The following is a 19253-nucleotide window of genomic DNA, read 5'->3' as shown; positions in this document are numbered from 1 at the left end:
AACAGGTATTTAACAATATTGGATATTATTAGGTAACAATATGTTGACTTAAGTTTAGATTTTGTCAAAATAAAATTACTTGTAAATATTAAATTTCATCATTAAATTTCATATACCAATTTTGTAATTAGAAAAAAAAATTTTTTAATTGTTTATAAAAAAAATACTATATCCGAATATGTAAAAAAAAATTGATGTTACCATTTAAAAAAAAGTGAGTTTTATGGCGCATGCGCGTATCAAGAGTTACAAATTTGAAATTTATCTGAAAATTTGTATTTAAGTATTATCTGACATTCAGTGAAAACCCCATTTCAATATAAGGTCATCGAACTGAAATATTTAGTGGTACTTCTTAGCGTGAACATATTATGTAAGTTGATGATACTGGAAGGCTTAACTTATTTTACCCACCATGGTTGGACGTATACACTATATACAGCCAATAATTTACATGAATTCATCCAAACAATTAGTAATAACTAGGGCTCGGATTTCAAAGCATTTGCATTGTTTATATTATGACCCGATATGAAGCTTTTCCATGTTATAAATGAGTATCAGGTGCATACTTTTCTCACAACAACATTTTATCAGGACGTTTTTTTAAAAACATTTTCACCTATTTTTAAAAATATCACAAAATCAAAAAAATTGTATTACATTTAAGAAGAAAAAATAATATATTTTAATTTGTGTAATACAACATGTGTAATCTGGTTGAGAAAAAACACGAGTTTCGAATATCCAGATTGTCACATGATGATTACACAGATATAAATTTTATTAATTCAACACAGTTCAAACAATTAAAAAAAATAATATACCTATTTCTTAAATAATGTTAGGTACTACATTACTATCAAAAATAAAATCATTTTTAGTGTTTGGGAGATGAATGGATATTTTAATTTTTAGGGCATTAAAATCCAAGCCCTATTTATAATTAATAGAATTATACAATATACATATCTATATTCAAAAATAGTTTCTCATATAAATTCAATAAAATATTAAGTTGGGTTATTTTATCTCAAGATAATTTATTAATATAGCTACATTTCACATTAATTATTTATTATATTAGCCAACAGTTACTGAATCACTATTTGAATTAACAGAAGAGAAAATAGTCCTTAAAAATCTCAGAAATATTATATATTGGTTATTGGTAAATTAAGTAATGATATTAATTATTAAATATTTTTAATTGTTCAGTAAACCACTTTTAAGTGCATTAAATATTATATGAATTGCACAACACTTAGGTATTTAAAGGTCTTTACATATATTTTTATACAAAATACTTTAATGATTGTTGAATTTTGTATGTACTTTGTATAGGTACTTACCTATATTCTCTCAAAATAAAGAACAAAAAGTATATAAATAAAAAAAAAATGGTGGCTACCTCACGACAAAAATTAACCAATGTTATAAAACTGTTGAAAATAAGCTGAAAGGCTTATTCGTAAAAACTTTAAAATAAAAACATTTTGTCTCTTGAAATAAAAATAAAAATTTGGACCCATGTAACAAGTATAAAGGATTGTCAAACTAGCCATTTTAATTCTGAAGAAGATAATAATCGGAAGATAAAAAATAAACATAACACAGAGGTATAAATAAAATAATAATAATTATCTTACCTGAAAAATGTCTTCATCCATTTTGATAAACGACATTTCGTCAGATCTTCCTATCCACCCAGTATCGTTATTAGTGAAAAAATTTTGATCTGCATTATTGACTACCATAGGATCTTGAATAAGATCATTAGTTGTATCAAACAGTTCAAATCCATAGTCTTGTAACGAATTAAGATCTCCATTCTTCCTTATAGGTATAGGTACCCCTAATGATGAACTTTCTGTAGGATAATCAGCTTTCAACACACGTTTAGTTTCCATTGTGCCAAAAAAGTTTGTATACTCTTTGTTGTTCATTTTTTCTTCTTTATAACATAATACAAACACCAATAAATTTTTTTCTAAGAATTAAAAAAATCACTTTTTACTTATTTAAGCGTTAAAGAATCCTTGAATTAATTAAATTCTTATTTTTCTCAATTTTTATTCGTCTGAAAAAAAAAAAGTTATCAAAACTAAAATCAAAAAAATCAGAATTAGGTAGGTTGGTACAGCAAAAAACTTATTATGTAAACACAAGTCACTCAATAATAACTAAAATATCATTGTTATGATTAACACTATTTTTTTAATTTATATTTGACATCCTTATTTATATAATGGGTATGTTCATTTTTTAAATCAAGAGTTTTATTCAGGTTTTATAAAAATTAATCAAGTCTGTATATATATTATAATAAACATAACATCAATACATTAATAAAACATTTAAAAAATGTATCTGTCAACAACATTTTTTTTTTAAAATACCTGTGTAACAATAAAAAATGCGAAAAATGATGTGCTGTTCTGATTATATTTTATTGTAGAGGTGACATTTTAATTAAAGAGTAAAAAAATCACACGGTGAACTTGTCAGACATTTCAACAATATTATCACAAGAAATAAGTAGGTATAAAAAAAGAATTATAAAATGCTAACAACATAGAGTTGAGGAAATCCAATATAAATATGTATATTATACTATATGGTGAATACTAAAGTAAATATTAATAAATAGGTAGGTACCTAGTTCAGAAATAATTTTATTTTCTTATAATAAAATGACACATACTTTTGTTATTAGTTACGACAAATAGAATTTACGCGAGGTTAACCACTAGTAGTAGTTCCCCAATAGTATAATGTACTGGGAATTGGCAGGCATGTTAAATTTACCAAATTAAATATAAATAATTTATGAGAATTACTTTATAAACTATATATTAAAAGTAATACTAATATTGTAGATTATGTTATAAAATATTATTTTATAAAAGTTTTCTTATATCCTAAAAATGCGAAAATGTTCGTAAAAATGTAATCATGTACCTGCTTATAAGTACTTACGAAGTACCTACATTGGAAAAACACTCCTAATGACATTTTTATCTATCCGCGACTATTATAGGATGTGGTATCTATTATCTTATACCGGAACTAAAAAAATATAAATATAACAACTGATTGATCAGTTAGAATTACACCTAGATCATGTTTATTTTGAGTAAACTGTTAATAACTCTGAATGTTTAGACATCAGGTTCTGCCTTGGGTTCTGCAATTTACCAACAATACTTAATCAATGTACAAACCTTTAAGGTAAGTAATCATTGGAAATTTCAGATTTCCAAAATATATAAATATTTTTACCCACTGAAATATTGAATAATTTGTCATGTTTAATCTGCATATTAAAAATTGTGTGTTTTGATTGGGTATTGGTACCATTATAATATATTTATTGGTCTAAATGGTAATATAAGCTAATTGTATTAAGACTACAGGTTGTCCTTTTCAATAAATTATTGAATGTATGAGAAAAATATTAAACTTAAATAGAAAGTAATATATTATGTAATATTATGTAGGTACTATTATAAATCACTATTTATTCAGAGTAGGAACGTTTGAAAATCTCTGGGTATATTAAGAAATCTTATATGTATTTGGATTTTGGAATATGAAATAGCAACTAGCAGACATTTTAAGACGCCAAGTGTGTGGCCTATGTGCTGTAATTTTGTCCTCAAATATACATTACGGGAATACTGATCTAGTCCTATAGAACCAACCAAATTTGATCATTTTTTAAATTAATTTCCTAATAGAGGGAAATTATCTACAACTTGAATTATAAACGAAAAATTGGGGTTCAATGTATAAGTTGGTCTTCTTTTTTTAGAAAAAAAAAAAGTAATCAAAATCCAACATTTCTATGAGGCATAAGAATTGTTATTGATACTATACCGTACCGACCCACTCTAAATAAGTATAAGACGGTAAACTAGTGAAAAAGTATTATAAATTAATCTATACAGTTAAAACATTGTTTCACTCTGAATTTTGATAGTAATAACTAATAACACATTTCAATGTTGCCTAAAACTGTAAAGAAAATAGATAAAGTATTAATGTCATGCTTTACTTTAATACACATAAATTAATCAGTCAGATATATTACTACTTCATCATATCAAAAATATGAATTTAACCCTTTCACTGCTACACTACTTAGCCACTGCAACCTGGGTATGCTACATAAAATAATATATATATATATATATATATTATTTAAATTTAAATTTTGTGACCTATAAAATGATAGTAATAATAACTTTAATGCATTAATAATTTATTTTTACATATTTAATGAAAAATATATTAAATATTAATTTATAATTAACAATATTGCAGCATCCCCAAAAAAAACAAAGCTTGTGCTGGGAGAGCAAATACTTAAAAGGAATAAATGTAAAATATAAGTATATTAAGCATAATAATAAATGATAATAAAAATACAATTTATAAAAGAGTAAAAGGAGTCTTAATGAGAATAGACGCAGCGAATAATATAACTATAAGAGAGCATCTAATAGGGTACAAAACCTAATAGCATAAGGCCAATATAGAATAAATAAAGTATATATGTACAATAAGTGACCAATATGATATAGATAATAACCTATGTAAGAACTGAAATTAAGGGCAATCTAAATCTAATTTTTTTATATAATTTTTGAAAGTTACTTATGATCTAATTAGTTAAGTTCAAAATAATGCGAGCTAAGGTTTCCAAAAATTGTATGGTTACCTGCAAATGAGAATGTTATAAAATACAGGGATGTAAGAGTACGTCTGAAGCAGTGAATGTTTTGGACGTAATAGTATGTCTGGACTCGGTAGCAGTGAAATGGTGAAATATCTGGTTCAATAACTTATTATTAATAAAAAATTATAAAATACCATTTTTAATAATTATTATGGGTAGGTAGACCTAATATTAAGTTATATTTTAAGTTAATGAATCATGAATATTTTTTTTAATATACATTTATCACTATTAAAAGCAACTGGTTTATAAACTATAGTGCCTACCTACCTATTTATAAAAAGATTTTTAAGTATGTAGGTGATGAACAAAACTACATTTTATTTTATTATTTACCTACACATTGACAGTTAAAATATTTTATATTTTTTTTTTTATTATTATAAATGAAAAAAATGGGCCAGCTTGAACTGATTTGAGTAATACATATATTATAATATACCTAATATTATTTGTATACCAACATGGAAAATATATTAAAAAATAAATCATATAATTAGAGATTAAAAGGGTACCTAATTATTAGACATTTCAATAAACAGGTATGCATTAGTAATAAGGTTATAGTTCGCGTATAACTGTTGTCTACTTGTTGTCTGTTGGTATTCGCGCATAGTGCATACCTCAAGGCGTAAAAATAAATAAATATTATACCTATTATTATAGTCTAAAACACATTGTCGTTAACAATCGAACAGCTGTTTATAATTTATTCACCACCGTCCACAACAAAGCGTGAAATACCTTAACGCAACATACCTACTTAACCATACTAATCGGTAAAACACAAAAAAATGATTAGTTAAATATTTTATAATAATATTAACGTTCGAGCAAAATGTCGTTGCGAGTTAAACTGTCTCTCGTTGTACAGTAGTTTTAGGGCACCTACGAACTGTGTGCCGTCGGGATAAAGATGGTGTACGTACCAAATAACACTGCAAAGCCTGTACCTTCCTTGTAGGGTTCGGTTGGTGCACCGTTCGCGAAAAAATTAGCATATCGAGCACCATGCAACAAGTCGAGCGGTCGAAAATTATCGCCTATCATCGCGGACGTTTCACACACGGGGTCTCGCCGACGTGCACTACCACCACCATCACCACAGATACCACTCGTAACCCGTAGGTCGCGCGCGATTAATAAATTTTCGACAGCAGAGTCCGCCGAAAGAGTCGAAAGGCTATCCGATTTTAAGTTTAAACCAAACAAGGCACGCACACACGCGCGACGATCTCGCGCCTTCTCACGCACGCACAGCAGCTCGGCGATGTGCACCGCGCACACGTAAATACCAATACGGACGATGATAAAAAGTAGTTTATACGCTTATACAATTAGTTACATATAGATATACACAAACGCATTATATGCACGTATACACAAGCACGCGCGCGTATTTACATGTTTTACATAAACATTTAGGCCACGCCACGGGCTCGCGGACGTTACGCGTGTGTGTGCGTGCGCGAGTCGGGGCTATTGCGGGGTTATCAAGGACACGCGATTATGATAAGAGGCCACGAGGATGGATAATGATTATTACAGAACAATAATAATATTCTTTGTTTATATTTACCTTTTGACGACAGGCAACGGACGACCACGTCCAGCAGCAGCGGGACCGCAACGGCGGCGGTGGCGACGGCGCACGGCGCTCTGAGCGGGTCCTCCTTTGGCGACGGCAATGACGATTCGACGCGATGACGACTACAGGCTGACGACAAAGAAACACGCGCGGCCATGACTTTCGACGACTCGGCGTGACGGTGGCGAGCAGGTGGCCCCCTCGCGGAATTTATAATCGGGCTCCGAATTCGATGTTGAACGTTTCCCGGAGCAGAGCTCACAGGCCCTGCGTTTCGGGACGATAGAAAAAATACCGAAATCGGCACACAGACACCGCGTGCCGACAATCACAATTTTAAATAATATAATTATTGTTCGCAGCAATGCCCACTTGTTGGGCTCGGAGTCTCGAATCGATGAAAACCGTACGCGTCGACGACCACTGTAGTACTGTATTATTGTGTATTAGTGTTACTCGATTACTGTATCAATGATAAACGGTGGAGAACAAAACAAAAATATTACGCGATCGTCAACAATGTTATTTTTATTATGATTATTACCACAGTATTTTGCACGGCAGAAGATTACGACGATAATAATTGTTTGTGGCGAGTGCGAGAAACCCGTTGGCCTATGTTTACATCAGCAGTACACAGTTACTGTAACTTGCTTACTAGCACCGCATTGGCCGTGAGACGAAAGCAAAAATAATAATAATATTGATAATGTTAGGGCACTATAGATAAATATACAATTATATATAGTGCCTTAATAATGTGTGCCATGTAGGGGGGAAAAATGGATTGAAAAAAATAATAATAAACAAACATCTTGTTGGTATTTTTCGGACAAATGAAATCAAAGGTCACATGACGAAAACGCGATCGATGGTGCCTGACTTGTTTACATACACGCCCAGCCAATGGCGAGCCATGCTCAGCCCTCCCCCTCTATTATTGGTGCGGAATGTATTCGATTTTAAAACCGATCGACAGACAAACCACATGGGCATGGTATGCCTTAACATCATTTTAATTTCTATTAGTTTGCTTGATGGCTGACAAGTGGAGGTGGGTGGCGGAATCGCGGGGATTACGGTTTTTTTTCTAATCACTTACGCGTCCCGTGCGACTCGCTGTTTTTTTTTGATGACCGACAGTTTACTTTCTTATTTTTGCAAACAACTATCATTGCCAACCGTACCATATTTTATCTCATTTGTGATTCGTACGATTCCTTAAATCATGGATGAACGATAAATTTGTTATAATATTATTGTACAAGAAAAATATAGTTACGATCAGATAGTTTCTTTATTTATTTAGACTTTAGAGAAAAAATCTTGTATTATCATTGTTATTTTCTGTGGTATTCTTGTCTATTGGACAACGTAAGTTGGCCGTAGCCGTGTATAGAAACCCGTTTTGATTCCATTAAGGTAATTTATACCCACACATATATTATTAATTATTATAGCCATATTAATAAATATTATAATATATGGACCCGTATTGACTATTTGACCTCCAAAGGATACCCAGCTAGACGTGCATAGCCGCAAATAGGGAGGGAGCATTAGGGGCTAAGTCCGCCCTAATGTCCATAGCCCCACAAGCATTTCCTACATTTTGTCATTTTGTTTTAAACTTGCCAATTCAATATTACCAATGTAAGGCTTTAACCACCCCAAATCCCAAACACTATTTGCGTCTATGTAGGCGTGCCAACATGGTCGTAAACTCGTAAATAAACTATTTAGTTAGTTTAGTCATAATTCATGAACATGGTTAGATAATTGATAGCTGATACAGAAGGAATCTTAGATCATATACATCATGTCGTATAATATGATCTAAGGAAGGAATTGACCGTGCTTATAGCTTATTATGAATATGAGAGTCAGTTCCTAAGCATACATGCTATTAAGCTATCTTTTTCTAAACATTTTGTTATCTTTGCGATTACTTTTTCTCTCACTAGTTTAATAGGTGCCTGGTGGTCGGTGGAGCAAGTTGTAAGCTATATTTTTCCAAGTGTCCTCACCTTTTCTCTGCTCTCTACGATTATATCGTACATACCACGGTCTTATAATATAAGTAATAAAAGGTCGTATAAAAGACTGTGGTCCATATCATTATATTGATATGCATGACCATAGATATATACAACAACTAGATAGCCGTCTTTGTACTACGGTGGTGGCCGACTTCCATGACAAGAAGGAGACGGCTATCTAGTTTGTTGTATATATCTATGTGCATGACAAAATATTTTGTCATGTTGATTATGTATATGATAATATTACATATCTCTGTTTATGCCAAAAACCCCTTAGGTCATATACCATGGATGGAATGTCATATTACCACGGAACAATATAGAAGCAGAGCTTAGACACTCGTCTGTTTTGTGACCAAATCGGGTGACTTAGGCCTTAAAGACCTTACGGCCTCCGTAGGGGGGTGGTATACGCTATCAATTAAATATTTCATATAAATATATTATAAATTATTTGAAAAATGTCAAATAACAATATTATAATATTTAATTCATATTTCATAGCAAAATGTATAGCATTATACTGAAGCTGACAATACAATGCATAAAAAACTTTGAATAAGTTAAAACCACAGATTATATTATAAAACATAATTATATTTTATATAATCTGTGTTAAAACCATAGACATATAATTATATGTCTATGGTTAAAACGGTCGTCATCCGTGGTCAATAAATTGTTTCCGTTTTTTATAATATCGTAACAAATAGGGATACACGTTACCAACATCTTATCAGATTACAGATACGGTACAATTTTTTGAGTCCAATACTTCATACCGTATGGATACACAAACCCGGCAAGCTCACAGTGTGGTTCGAGTAATCGAGTGTCACTTCCTACTTCCATAATCCATATTCTTCTGTGATCATCATTCATCACGATTAAAGATAGTCTATCTTTAATCGTGGTGATCATATACTCTATGGGTATTAGTTCATTTATGGTCTAAGGGTAAATCTTCCTCCTGGAGACTGTTTTCAAGGTCACAATCACCCGATTTGGCCATAACACAGTGTAAATAAGCCCAAATACTAGGAGTCCAGGCCAGAGATTGGAGACCACGATTAAAGATATAATAGTTACCCGACGGGCTATGTCACAAGCACGAATTAAGATAATATACAGGATACGAAACGGAAAGGTCTTATCAACGTTTTTCTGAAATAAGCACATTCTCACGTTGTGGCTAGACTACAAGCGCTTTTTAGGATTGTTGTGTTAATTGTCAACGTGTGAACTATTAGTTCCTTGTTCTCCCGGTTAACACAATCCTATATAGCGCTAGTAGTCTGGCGGCAATGTGAGAAGGTGCGGGTTTCACTTATAACAAGTTCGTTTCGTATCCTGTATATCTTAATTCGTGGTCACAAGCAATGTCACATAGCAATTGAAATTACTTTCAAAATCAGCTGTTGAACAAACTTGGTGCGTTCTCTATAATATTAATATGAGATAATGTTAATATATTAATATAGTACAATAGTACATAAATATACCACTGCTGTCAAGATCGCTGCAAAATTGTTCTTATCATGAGAGTAATATTAAAGACATTGCCTAGGGCACCATAGATACAGGTATGCTACGCCGCCATTTTGCGGCTAATAATGTTATGTGAATTTGAATTTCTCCCCCTTTATTTTGTCATTTTATCATTGATAAATGAGTCGCAAAATGGTGGTATAGCATACCCAGCTGAGCACTAGAGCCTTACTATGCCATGCTCGTTGGGCAACCATTATATCTTTAATCGTGTTGGAGACCAAACTCTGCTTCTGATAACGTCCCGAAATGAATAATTAGACGCATGATTAGACGGCCACAGGCTGTGCTGCGTACGCTAGGGTTGTTACTTAAACCCGCGTAGTATAGGGATTATTCATCTTCTTGCGTTTTTCGAAAAATATATGCATTATTTTGAGCTAAGCCCCTCATTAGATTTTATAGCTTGTACGATTACGCATTTATACATGTATACAAGTGTATGGAGTTGTTACTTGTCGAGTATTGACATTAATTATAACAGTCGACTCTTTGGTCTTCACAAAAAAAGAGATTCTAAACTTCTAACTGACTTCACCATTGATTATTGAAATATTAAATAATATTAATTACCAAGACATCAAGTTCAACAATATAATTAATATAATTATTAATACTTTTATTATAAGTATCATTGATATCATAATATATTCATATTTGCACGTGGGTTGTGTTGTGGGTTACGTATTATACTTATAGCTTCGAACGATTGCCGATCCTAACGTAACCTAACATACCGGTGAAAAGCGTGTAAGATCATTTCTTTGATGGCCGAAATGGATACCGACGACAAAGGATATACGATTACCTACGACCCTCTCAAAGTAAGTACCTACAATTATTATAGATTCCACGTTATAATGGTTATCGGCGTATTTGATAATTTAATATTTATTGCCTAGTAATTATGAGGTTTCAAGTAGATATCTATTTACTCAACGTCTTCTAGATGACTTGATATTTTATTAAGTCATACTATTCCAATATATGAATGTATGATAAAGGTATATTCAATCTGACATCGGAATAAAAAGTCCAGGGGTTCAAGGAAAAGGAGTACAAAAAGCCTGAAAACAAATTTTAAAAATATCACTCTTTATTAAACATAAATAACATGGCATTACGAGAGAGTTATGTACCATATATTATGATTCATGAAATAACATTTTGATAAGTAGCACTATTGTTTATTGCATTAGATGGGTAAAAAAAAATGAATACCAATAATTTAATAAAGTTTTAATCTATTTTATTTTATTGTTTATTGCATAGTGAGTAATATATAATATATAATATAACTAATTCAAACAGATTTTCGTTTTTTTTTACCATTCAGTCTACATCATAGCCCACAAGTGAAAATAATAACTCAGTATTGTTACATAAATAATGACCAAACCATATAGAAGATACATAGACCAATATTTTTTCATAGCTACCATTAGGAAATTAAAAGTTACTGTAGTATGTCTACGTTTAAACATAACAATAATTTTTCTGCACCTATAAGCTGTAATATATTATTAAAATGTAACTAAAATTGAGTTTATTTTCAATTACAATACTTTTTTTTTAGGGCAAGTGTCTTGTTGCAACAAAACACTTTAAAGTAGATGATTTAATTTTTGAAGAAGAACCATTTGTGTCCTGTCAATTTTCTTGGAATAGTCTTTATGGTTATCGTGCTTGCAATCATTGTCTTTGGTAAATATTTTATTGTATTATTGTGATTCTACAATTTATTATAATATTAATGATATAGCCCTTTAGAAACTACCTCAGAGAATATTGTCAGATTAACAAATGCTGCTATAACAGAAGTCCCTTTTGAAGAATATTGTCCTATAAAAGATAAAACACATAACTATGTACAATGTGAATCTTGTAAAGTGAGTATTACTTTCTTTATTATTATCGCTAAGTGTTATACCTTGGTTAATTGGTTTTGTGTCCTATATTGTATAATTATATAAACTATATCATAGGGGTGCGCAAACTCCTGTTACAGGTGAGGCTTTTATTTTTTTGACCACCCGACTTCTTACAAAACCCCCTAAAAAAAATAGACAGACATAACATAAGTCAGTAGAAAAAAAATTAATTATTAAAACTGTTACATAGTATTAGTTCAACGTTATGTGAATTAATAATACAATTATTTAAAGATATTAATCTTTGTTCTCCTGCTATTATTTTTTTACCCTGCATTGCAAAAAACTGAGTAATTGTCTATTTTTACCTAAGTACCTACCTAAAAAAAAGTCTCAGGTGTGGCTATAGCCCTATTAGCCACACCCATGCGCACACCTATGAACTGCATACATGTTACTTTACTACATGGCACCTACATTTTAAATCACAAACTAATAAATTATAATACATGAATTATTAGGTTTGGTATTGCAGTTCTACATGTTTGGAAACTGCATATAATCGATATCACCAGCTTCTTTGCAGACCAGACAGCAATGATCCATTACATTATTTAGAAGAATTATGGAGGTACCTATTTTAATTACCTTATTTACTTTCTAATTTTTTTTTTTTATGCCCAAATTATTTTAATCCAACTAAAAACCAATTAAAATTTTTTTTAGGTAATAATTAAATATAATTCTGTACCATAGAAGTCAAGTTATGCAAGTCACTAATAGCACATTTTACTAGAGACAAAATAAAATTTTTGTTGCAAAAGACTTGCAATTGTATACTTCTATATTATTATTTTGTATTACTTTTATTATGTATCACACTGGACATACATTTCAATACTCTTATCATAGTTTAGGTCATTTAGTACTTAAATTAGTATATTTCTTACTATCTATGATTTCATTGTATATTGGACTTACTTTTTAATACCTTTCAAGTTAAAAATAACACAAAAAGGATATTCTGATTATATCTAACTCAATATTTCAATAAATTGACTCGTTACTTTACTATTGTGGTACAGAATTTCAAGAAGGGATACATTTCTAAAATTAATAAAGCATTACTTACCTATACATAATTTTTGTATTTTACACTGAATTGCTTGAAAAATTGATTAATTTAATGGACCAATAATGGGCCACTAAATTGTGTTTAAGAGACCGTTAGCTCACTATTAATTCATTTAATGTTTAGTGAGCAACCTAACATTGTGGTAATAAAAAAAATCAAGGAGTATCCACACTGCATGTTGATACATAGTTTGTACATGTATATTGTGTCTTGTAAATTTAATACATTCATTGATAGGCTCAGAATCTAAAAAAGTATAATGAGGTTGCTATATAGTAAGGCCACTCTAAGAACGCTACCCGGCGGTGACCAAAATTCGTCCAATCTCTCGCATTTCCACAACTAAACCTTCCCGAACGCTGGCTGCCGCTATCGTCGCTGCCACCACCAACGACGGCCGTGATATTAGCCGCCGGTCGCACGTAGCAAGTGGGGGAATTTACGGCGGCGACTGGAAGGTAGAGTGGGAGAAATTTGGGTACAAAACTGCAGAGCTCGGTCATTTGGATGCGCGAACGAGTAGCATTCTTAGAGTGGCCTTACTATAGTAACCCTAATGTATTAATTGGGCAACCTGGGCACTTTATAACATTAATTTCATCTTTGTTATTGTTTGGTTTTTGTGAAAACTATAATGTGTAATCAGTCAGAAAAATACCATAATATTTTAGGCTCCCAGCCTCAACACTATGACATCATGGTAACACTGTCCGATTGCCAGGGTTGGGCAGTATCTTCGATACAATTATATGAAGTATCGAGTATCTTGTATCGTGATACATTTTTAGACCATGTATCGAGTATTTCACAAAATAATTTCGTCAAAAAAAACTCGATACTTTGAAAAATTAATTTTATAGGATTTTTTTTACTCACCCATCTACCAACCGCGACTGTTTGACTTTGTTTTAGTATAATCCTATAATATGCGTAAAATAATATGCGTGCTGAATTTAATTATATAAATCCATAATTTAATTATTGCAGTACAACTTGTACGAAATTATTTTTCAGTACCGATAAATCTTAAAATATAGTTATATATGTAACATATATTTATCTTTGTTTCTTAATTATTAAAAAATTAATGACGTTATGTACAATGTACTATTTAAATTAAATTCAGACTGACTTATACTATTAGTTATTATATATTAGGATTTAAGACATTATGTTATTACTACAATTAGTTTTATTATGTACCTATGTATATAATTTTTAATGTAGAATTATTATTGATTTAATTATTATTATTTAATTGTTCGGTAATTGTATTGTGGTTATTATTGCATTGTTGACGACAATGAGATTAATTAATGGAGGTGCAGTTCTCGGACTACATTTTCGTATAGGCAACAGTAGATTTATAATTAGGTTTTAACTGCGAATAACATTCCTCATTTCCTACCCCTTCCCCAATAAGTGGCACCAGAAATTTTGGTATGGGCAGCTGCCCACCCTGCCCATACGTTAGAACCACCACTGAATTAATGTCGTAATTGATTTGTTTTATTATTACTGAATAAGTGTCAATTGTTATTATTTCATTTGCCATATTTAACGAAGTGGTCATCCCCATAATAATAAACATATTTTTAAAAAAAAACCAATGAGTAATTTTATTAAAATGTATCGAGTATCTAGTATCGCGATACTCCAAAGCCAAGTATCTTGTATCTAGTATCTCGATACTACTTTTTGAGTATCTTGCCCAACCCTGCCGATTGCACAATATTTTAGAATGACCCCCAGGTATAAGACATTAAAATTACTTATTTGTTTATTATGATGTATAGGACAATGCATTATCCTCCTGAAAGTCACAACATCATGCTATTGTGTCGTTTGCTGGCAACAATTGAATTATCTGCATCACCACAGCAAGCTAATCAAACAGTTTCTAATGTAAATCAATTCTCTATTACTTATCTAAAATGTTAACTATAATTATTCAATATATTTTTATATAGTTTTGCCATCGAACAGAAAATGAAAATGAACATTTAGCACACAAAATGCTCGGAGAAAAGTTTGTTGAGCAAATTGAACAACTTCGTTTTGGTGTTCTTAAGTCCATGCCAGTTAGAGAATCTAGTCAAGTGAGTATAAAAAAATACTAAACCAATTGATCAGTTATTATTTAGTAAAATATTTTTAGTGGCTAACTCCAACTGGTTTTAAATCATTATTGGCATTGGTTGGAACAAATGGACAAGGCGTTGGAACGAGTGTTTTTCATCAGTGGGCAAATAATTGTAAAAAACATCTTTCGCCTGATCAAATGGAATTATTTGAACAGTTCATAGACAGTGCTTATGACGCAATGGAACAAGGTTATTTTTTTTCTATTTAAAAAAAGTTTGCTATGCACTGATTATGGTCTGTGCTAATAGGATTGTTGTATTTATTTTTCTATATATGAATTTTATCCAAAAATATCTTCACATGTTCTATAAAGTGTATATAACATTTGAATAATCATAACCAATCTCGCTAGTATATCTTATCCTCAGTATCTGCATCCGTCAATACTTTGTCTGATTTATAGTTTCTACATTGTGTATTATATTTTTTTTTTCTTTTAAATAGTTGTCGGAGTAGATTTTTTGGATAATGAAGGTTCTGCATTATTTCAAAACCATAGTTCGATCAATCATAGCTGTTTTCCAAATGCAGCAAGTGTTTTTGATGGTAATCATGTTCTGAGATTGGTTGCTATTAGAATGATTGAACCAGGTGATGAAATAAATATTAGCTATATTGCTCCATGTGAATTAGACCATAGCAGACATACTAGACAAAAATATTTACAGTACGTTAATTTATATTATTAATACTAGGCTTCTTCAACGATATTGATATTTCGATTCGATATCGCGAACTTTTTTTCGGAAATTTACGTATCGATAATCGATGTAGAGCAAGCTGAACTGATTTTAATGCCGAAGCTCTTGAATAATCTTTTTTTAAATAATAAATTGTTAACTAATACCTTCTAGTTACTAACTAGTACCTAGTCAATTGAGTATTGAGAATTATGATAGTCATAGAGATATCGGGATATCGATAGGTATATAGATACTTAAATTTTTTTTTTCAATATCCCACAATTCAAAACGATAACGATATTCAAAAATGTATCATTGAAGAAGCTTAATTAATATTAATATTAACCTTGCAATTTGATGACTTTTTTATTTATAATATATAGAGAAAATTATGTATTTACTTGTCGGTGTATTAAGTGCGAGGAACAAATTAATGATCCAGACATAACAAGTGATGATGATTCAGAAATGGAAGAGGATAGTACCTGAGTATTTTTTGGAATTTTATAATTATAAAATAAAATGCCTTTAAAATAATTCTTGTTATGTTTACATTCTTCAAATATCAAATTATTTGGGTCTCAATTTAGAAAATATATTAACACTTAATCCATTAAATGTTATATTTTTAATTAATAAATAATATTTAGGCATGGACGGACATAAAAAGCAAATTTATCCAAAAAATTGTATAAAAATTCAATTTTTTAATTTATGATTCAAATAGGGATTTATGTTTTATAAAAGATACAGCTGTTTAATTTTATACTGCAGAAATTGGTTTATCAAGAACAATCAAATTATTGCTGTGTTCTGCCAATTCCATTAATGATACTCTCCCACGTTTTATGATAAATGAAGCGACTGCATTAAGTTCAGATTGTGATATATAAATAAACTTCCCTCTATCATCAATTACACCTAAAATTAAAATAATAATTTAATTAAAAATAAAATAATAAATAATTTATTCCACATACCGGTTAATGAGCCTTCTTCTAATAAACTTTGAATCCTATCTATTACAATTTGAGTTTTTAATTTGAATTTTAAAGCAAGCTCATCCAAGACAATTACTTTATTTTCCTGAAGTTAACAAAAAAAAAAAAATTAGATTAGTTATATTCCTATGCATTGATTTAATTCTAATTTTTCAGTTCATTATTGAGTACGAAGGTTCTTCAGAATAAGAGTACACCAATTTTGTGCATATGATGTTGTGTCTCCCTCCCTACAATTGCAAAAAACTATAATTGGCTATTATTGTCTTAAGGAGCAATTATTATTCATGCTAGTGCATGTAGAAACTAGAAACTGCTGATTTTCTTTTGCTGTATAGTATACTATTATTCTGAATATGGTTTTAAAAAAATATAAGGTTGTAACTTGTAAGTAATTGTGTGTTAAGTAATAATTAGCTGGTGTAAAATGCCTACTTAAATTTTCATTTATGAACTGATAAAAAACTTGCATTTATATACAGGGACTGGTACCTTTTTAGTTTTTACGGTTCCGGTTTATGACAATTTGTATTTAAGGGTTCTGGTATGGAAAATTAATTTAATAGTTTAAGTTAGGGTTCTAGTTGAAACAAGTATTAAACAATTACAAAAATTTATATATTTTATTTATTCCTTATGTTTTATACAGTGGCGTAGTGAACTTTAAATCATATGGAAGCAAACAAATTATTTATGACCTACCCCACCCAACTCCAACTGATGTATACGATACTCATATTCTCAAATAGGGGGTTGGGGTAGCACCCAAAATAAAGTTCAAAGACTGACCGTGTGTATGGGCTTTATGAGGTTATGACCCACCACCACCCCCCAGAACCCAGAAGCAATTGCTTCTGAAAAACATGATTCGCTACGCCACTGGTTTTATATACCTATAGGTACATTAAAAATATTTAAATAATTTTAACATTGAAAACCCGTTTTTTTTAATTTAAAAATTAATTATTTGAAAATATTGAAATTCGGTTCCGGTTCTCAATATTTTAAGGGTTTTTGGGTTTCAGAACCGGTTCTTTTCGGTTTGGTTCCAGTCCCTGTTTATATATATTATTATAATCAATTAAACTGTACAATATGAATCATATGAATCTAAGTATGGAATTTGGTTCATGAATAAAATACAATTGTTAATCCTTAATCAGAAATATGTATTCAATTAAAATATGATAAAATAGGGTTTTCATTGAACTTCACATTGGATGTTGCCACATCTACATATTGTGTTTTCTCCATATTACATATTATGTAAAATATAAAATAGTACGGATTCTTATTTCTTCTTACCACAAATGTTTTATGTTGTAAATTTGAATAAAGAGACTACACATGTAGTGGTAGAAAATTAACAAACTCTTAATCTGATCATAGTAATTTTGAGCAAGTTACTACCAATAAAATATTTTAATTATAAAATTAATAATTGAGATGTCTAACCTTAATGTGTTCAATGAATTGAGTTAATGTCACTCCTTCATCCTCTAATGTTTCTTCATAGCCTTCTTCTTCTATACCAAAGGTCTCTTTTAATTGTATGTACTCTAAATGCTCTTTTTTAGCCTTTTCTTCTTCGATTTTCTTTTCTAGTGCTAATCGCTCTTGTTCTTGTCGCTTTTCGTGATCTTCTTTAGCTTTTCTCTCTGATTCTTCTGCATCTTGTTTTTTCTTACGGTCTTCACGTTCTTGTAAATCAGCCTATAGCAATAATATTTATTGTTTAAGCAGTTAATTAAAAAATTGCTTATAGAACATAAACAAACTTCTCGTTTGGCTTTTTTCTCTGCTTTAGCTTCCAATTTTGCTCGTTTTTTCGCTCCTAGTTTTGGATCTATAGCAGCAACAATACTAGGGTCGGCTGTAGCATCGTCATTTTCAGCATTTTCATTTCTAGGTTCTGAATTAAGATTATAATATGAATAGTTTTTTTAATTTGATTAATGAGGTAGGTACCTACATTTTTTAATATTTTTATAAATGATACAATGTTAGAGATAATATTTATTATATTTCAATAATTTGATATTATCATAAGACTTACCAACTACATTGCGATTGTTTCGACGTAATGTGTTACGATGTTGTGTGCGAATTCCTGGTCTAGGTCTATCGACTGGATCATCTTGTACAACTTTCTCAGGTTCACCTTAAACATTTGTAAAAGATTTTTATTATACTCTCATATTTGTAAATATGAAAAATTACTTAAATATAAACCCACTTTGAAAAAATTTATAACGAAATATAAAACCAAACAACCCAATAATGACCGATGCGGAGAATATCGAAAGTAAAACAAAAAGATCCATCGTACAAAAAATTATATGATGTAAAATTTAATTCAATACAACATTTTAATTAACTTCCAACACAATTTCAATTTTCAATAGATGAAACTCAAAAATTAATTTTTAATTTTAGCATTACAATAACCCTTTAATTTACCCATGATAAATAAAATTTTCTTTATCATGGTATTACCGC

General features: G+C 30.4%; 3 protein-coding genes and 1 long non-coding RNA gene across 5 annotated transcripts in view; 2 read left to right on the top strand and 2 right to left on the bottom strand.

Annotated features, from left to right (window-relative positions):
* LOC100168197 (protein CREBRF homolog) overlaps nucleotides 1–6517 on the bottom strand; it is a 12542-nt gene extending 6025 nt beyond the window's left edge. Inside the window, 2 exon segments of the mRNA XM_029488130.1 lie at nucleotides 1650–1954; nucleotides 6321–6517. Of these exon segments, the coding sequence (XP_029343990.1) occupies nucleotides 1650–1954; nucleotides 6321–6486 (471 nt within the window). The 5' untranslated portion in view covers nucleotides 6487–6517.
* LOC103308186 lies at nucleotides 5517–6852 on the top strand. Its single transcript, XR_510355.3, has 2 exons — nucleotides 5517–5865; nucleotides 6334–6852. It is a non-coding gene; the product is annotated as an uncharacterized LOC103308186 (long non-coding RNA).
* Nucleotides 6853–10137: 3285 nt separating this feature from the next.
* On the top strand, nucleotides 10138–16290 carry LOC100160643 (SET and MYND domain-containing protein 5). Of its 2 annotated transcripts, none has more exons than XM_008181146.3 (9): nucleotides 10138–10743; nucleotides 11496–11623; nucleotides 11690–11808; nucleotides 12312–12421; nucleotides 14722–14830; nucleotides 14896–15024; nucleotides 15084–15258; nucleotides 15515–15737; nucleotides 16137–16290. In XM_008181146.3, the coding sequence occupies exons 2-9, from the start codon at nucleotides 11593–11595 to the stop codon at nucleotides 16240–16242; spliced, it is 1002 nt and encodes a 333-aa protein (XP_008179368.1). In that variant the 5' UTR covers nucleotides 10138–10743; nucleotides 11496–11592; the 3' UTR covers nucleotides 16243–16290. The 2 variants fall into 2 exon arrangements, with proteins under 2 accessions (XP_008179368.1, XP_001948576.2); XM_001948541.5 differs by having other exon boundaries at nucleotides 10144–10743; nucleotides 11682–11808.
* Nucleotides 16291–16440: 150 nt separating this feature from the next.
* Nucleotides 16441–19199, bottom strand: LOC100159304 (DDRGK domain-containing protein 1-like). Its single transcript, NM_001246056.1, is given in 6 exon segments — nucleotides 16441–16674; nucleotides 16734–16839; nucleotides 18210–18467; nucleotides 18533–18666; nucleotides 18811–18915; nucleotides 18991–19199. Coding segments are annotated over 6 exon segments (849 nt in total). The 5' UTR covers nucleotides 19079–19199; the 3' UTR covers nucleotides 16441–16516.
* Between the last annotated feature and the right edge of the window lie 54 nt (nucleotides 19200–19253).

The sequence above is a fragment of the Acyrthosiphon pisum genome, chromosome A1 (genome assembly GCF_005508785.2).
Source record: "Acyrthosiphon pisum isolate AL4f chromosome A1, pea_aphid_22Mar2018_4r6ur, whole genome shotgun sequence".
NCBI classification, from domain to species: Eukaryota; Metazoa; Arthropoda; class Insecta; order Hemiptera; family Aphididae; genus Acyrthosiphon; species Acyrthosiphon pisum.
The sequence above is the reverse complement of the archived record's forward strand: the minus strand, read 5'-3'. Positions and strand labels throughout refer to the sequence as shown.

What these genes read in the sequence shown, in the direction of transcription:
- LOC100160643 (XM_001948541.5), top strand. Translation starts at nt 10,687, where the DNA reads ATGGCCGAAATGGATACCGACGACAAAGGATATACGATTACCTACGAC. An exon ending in CTAATCAAACAGTTTCTAAT is followed by an intron (nt 14,831 to 14,895) that starts GTAAATCAATTC and finishes ATTTTTATATAG; the next exon opens with TTTTGCCATCGAACAGAAAA. An exon ending in CAGTTAGAGAATCTAGTCAA is followed by an intron (nt 15,025 to 15,083) that starts GTGAGTATAAAA and finishes AAATATTTTTAG; the next exon opens with TGGCTAACTCCAACTGGTTT.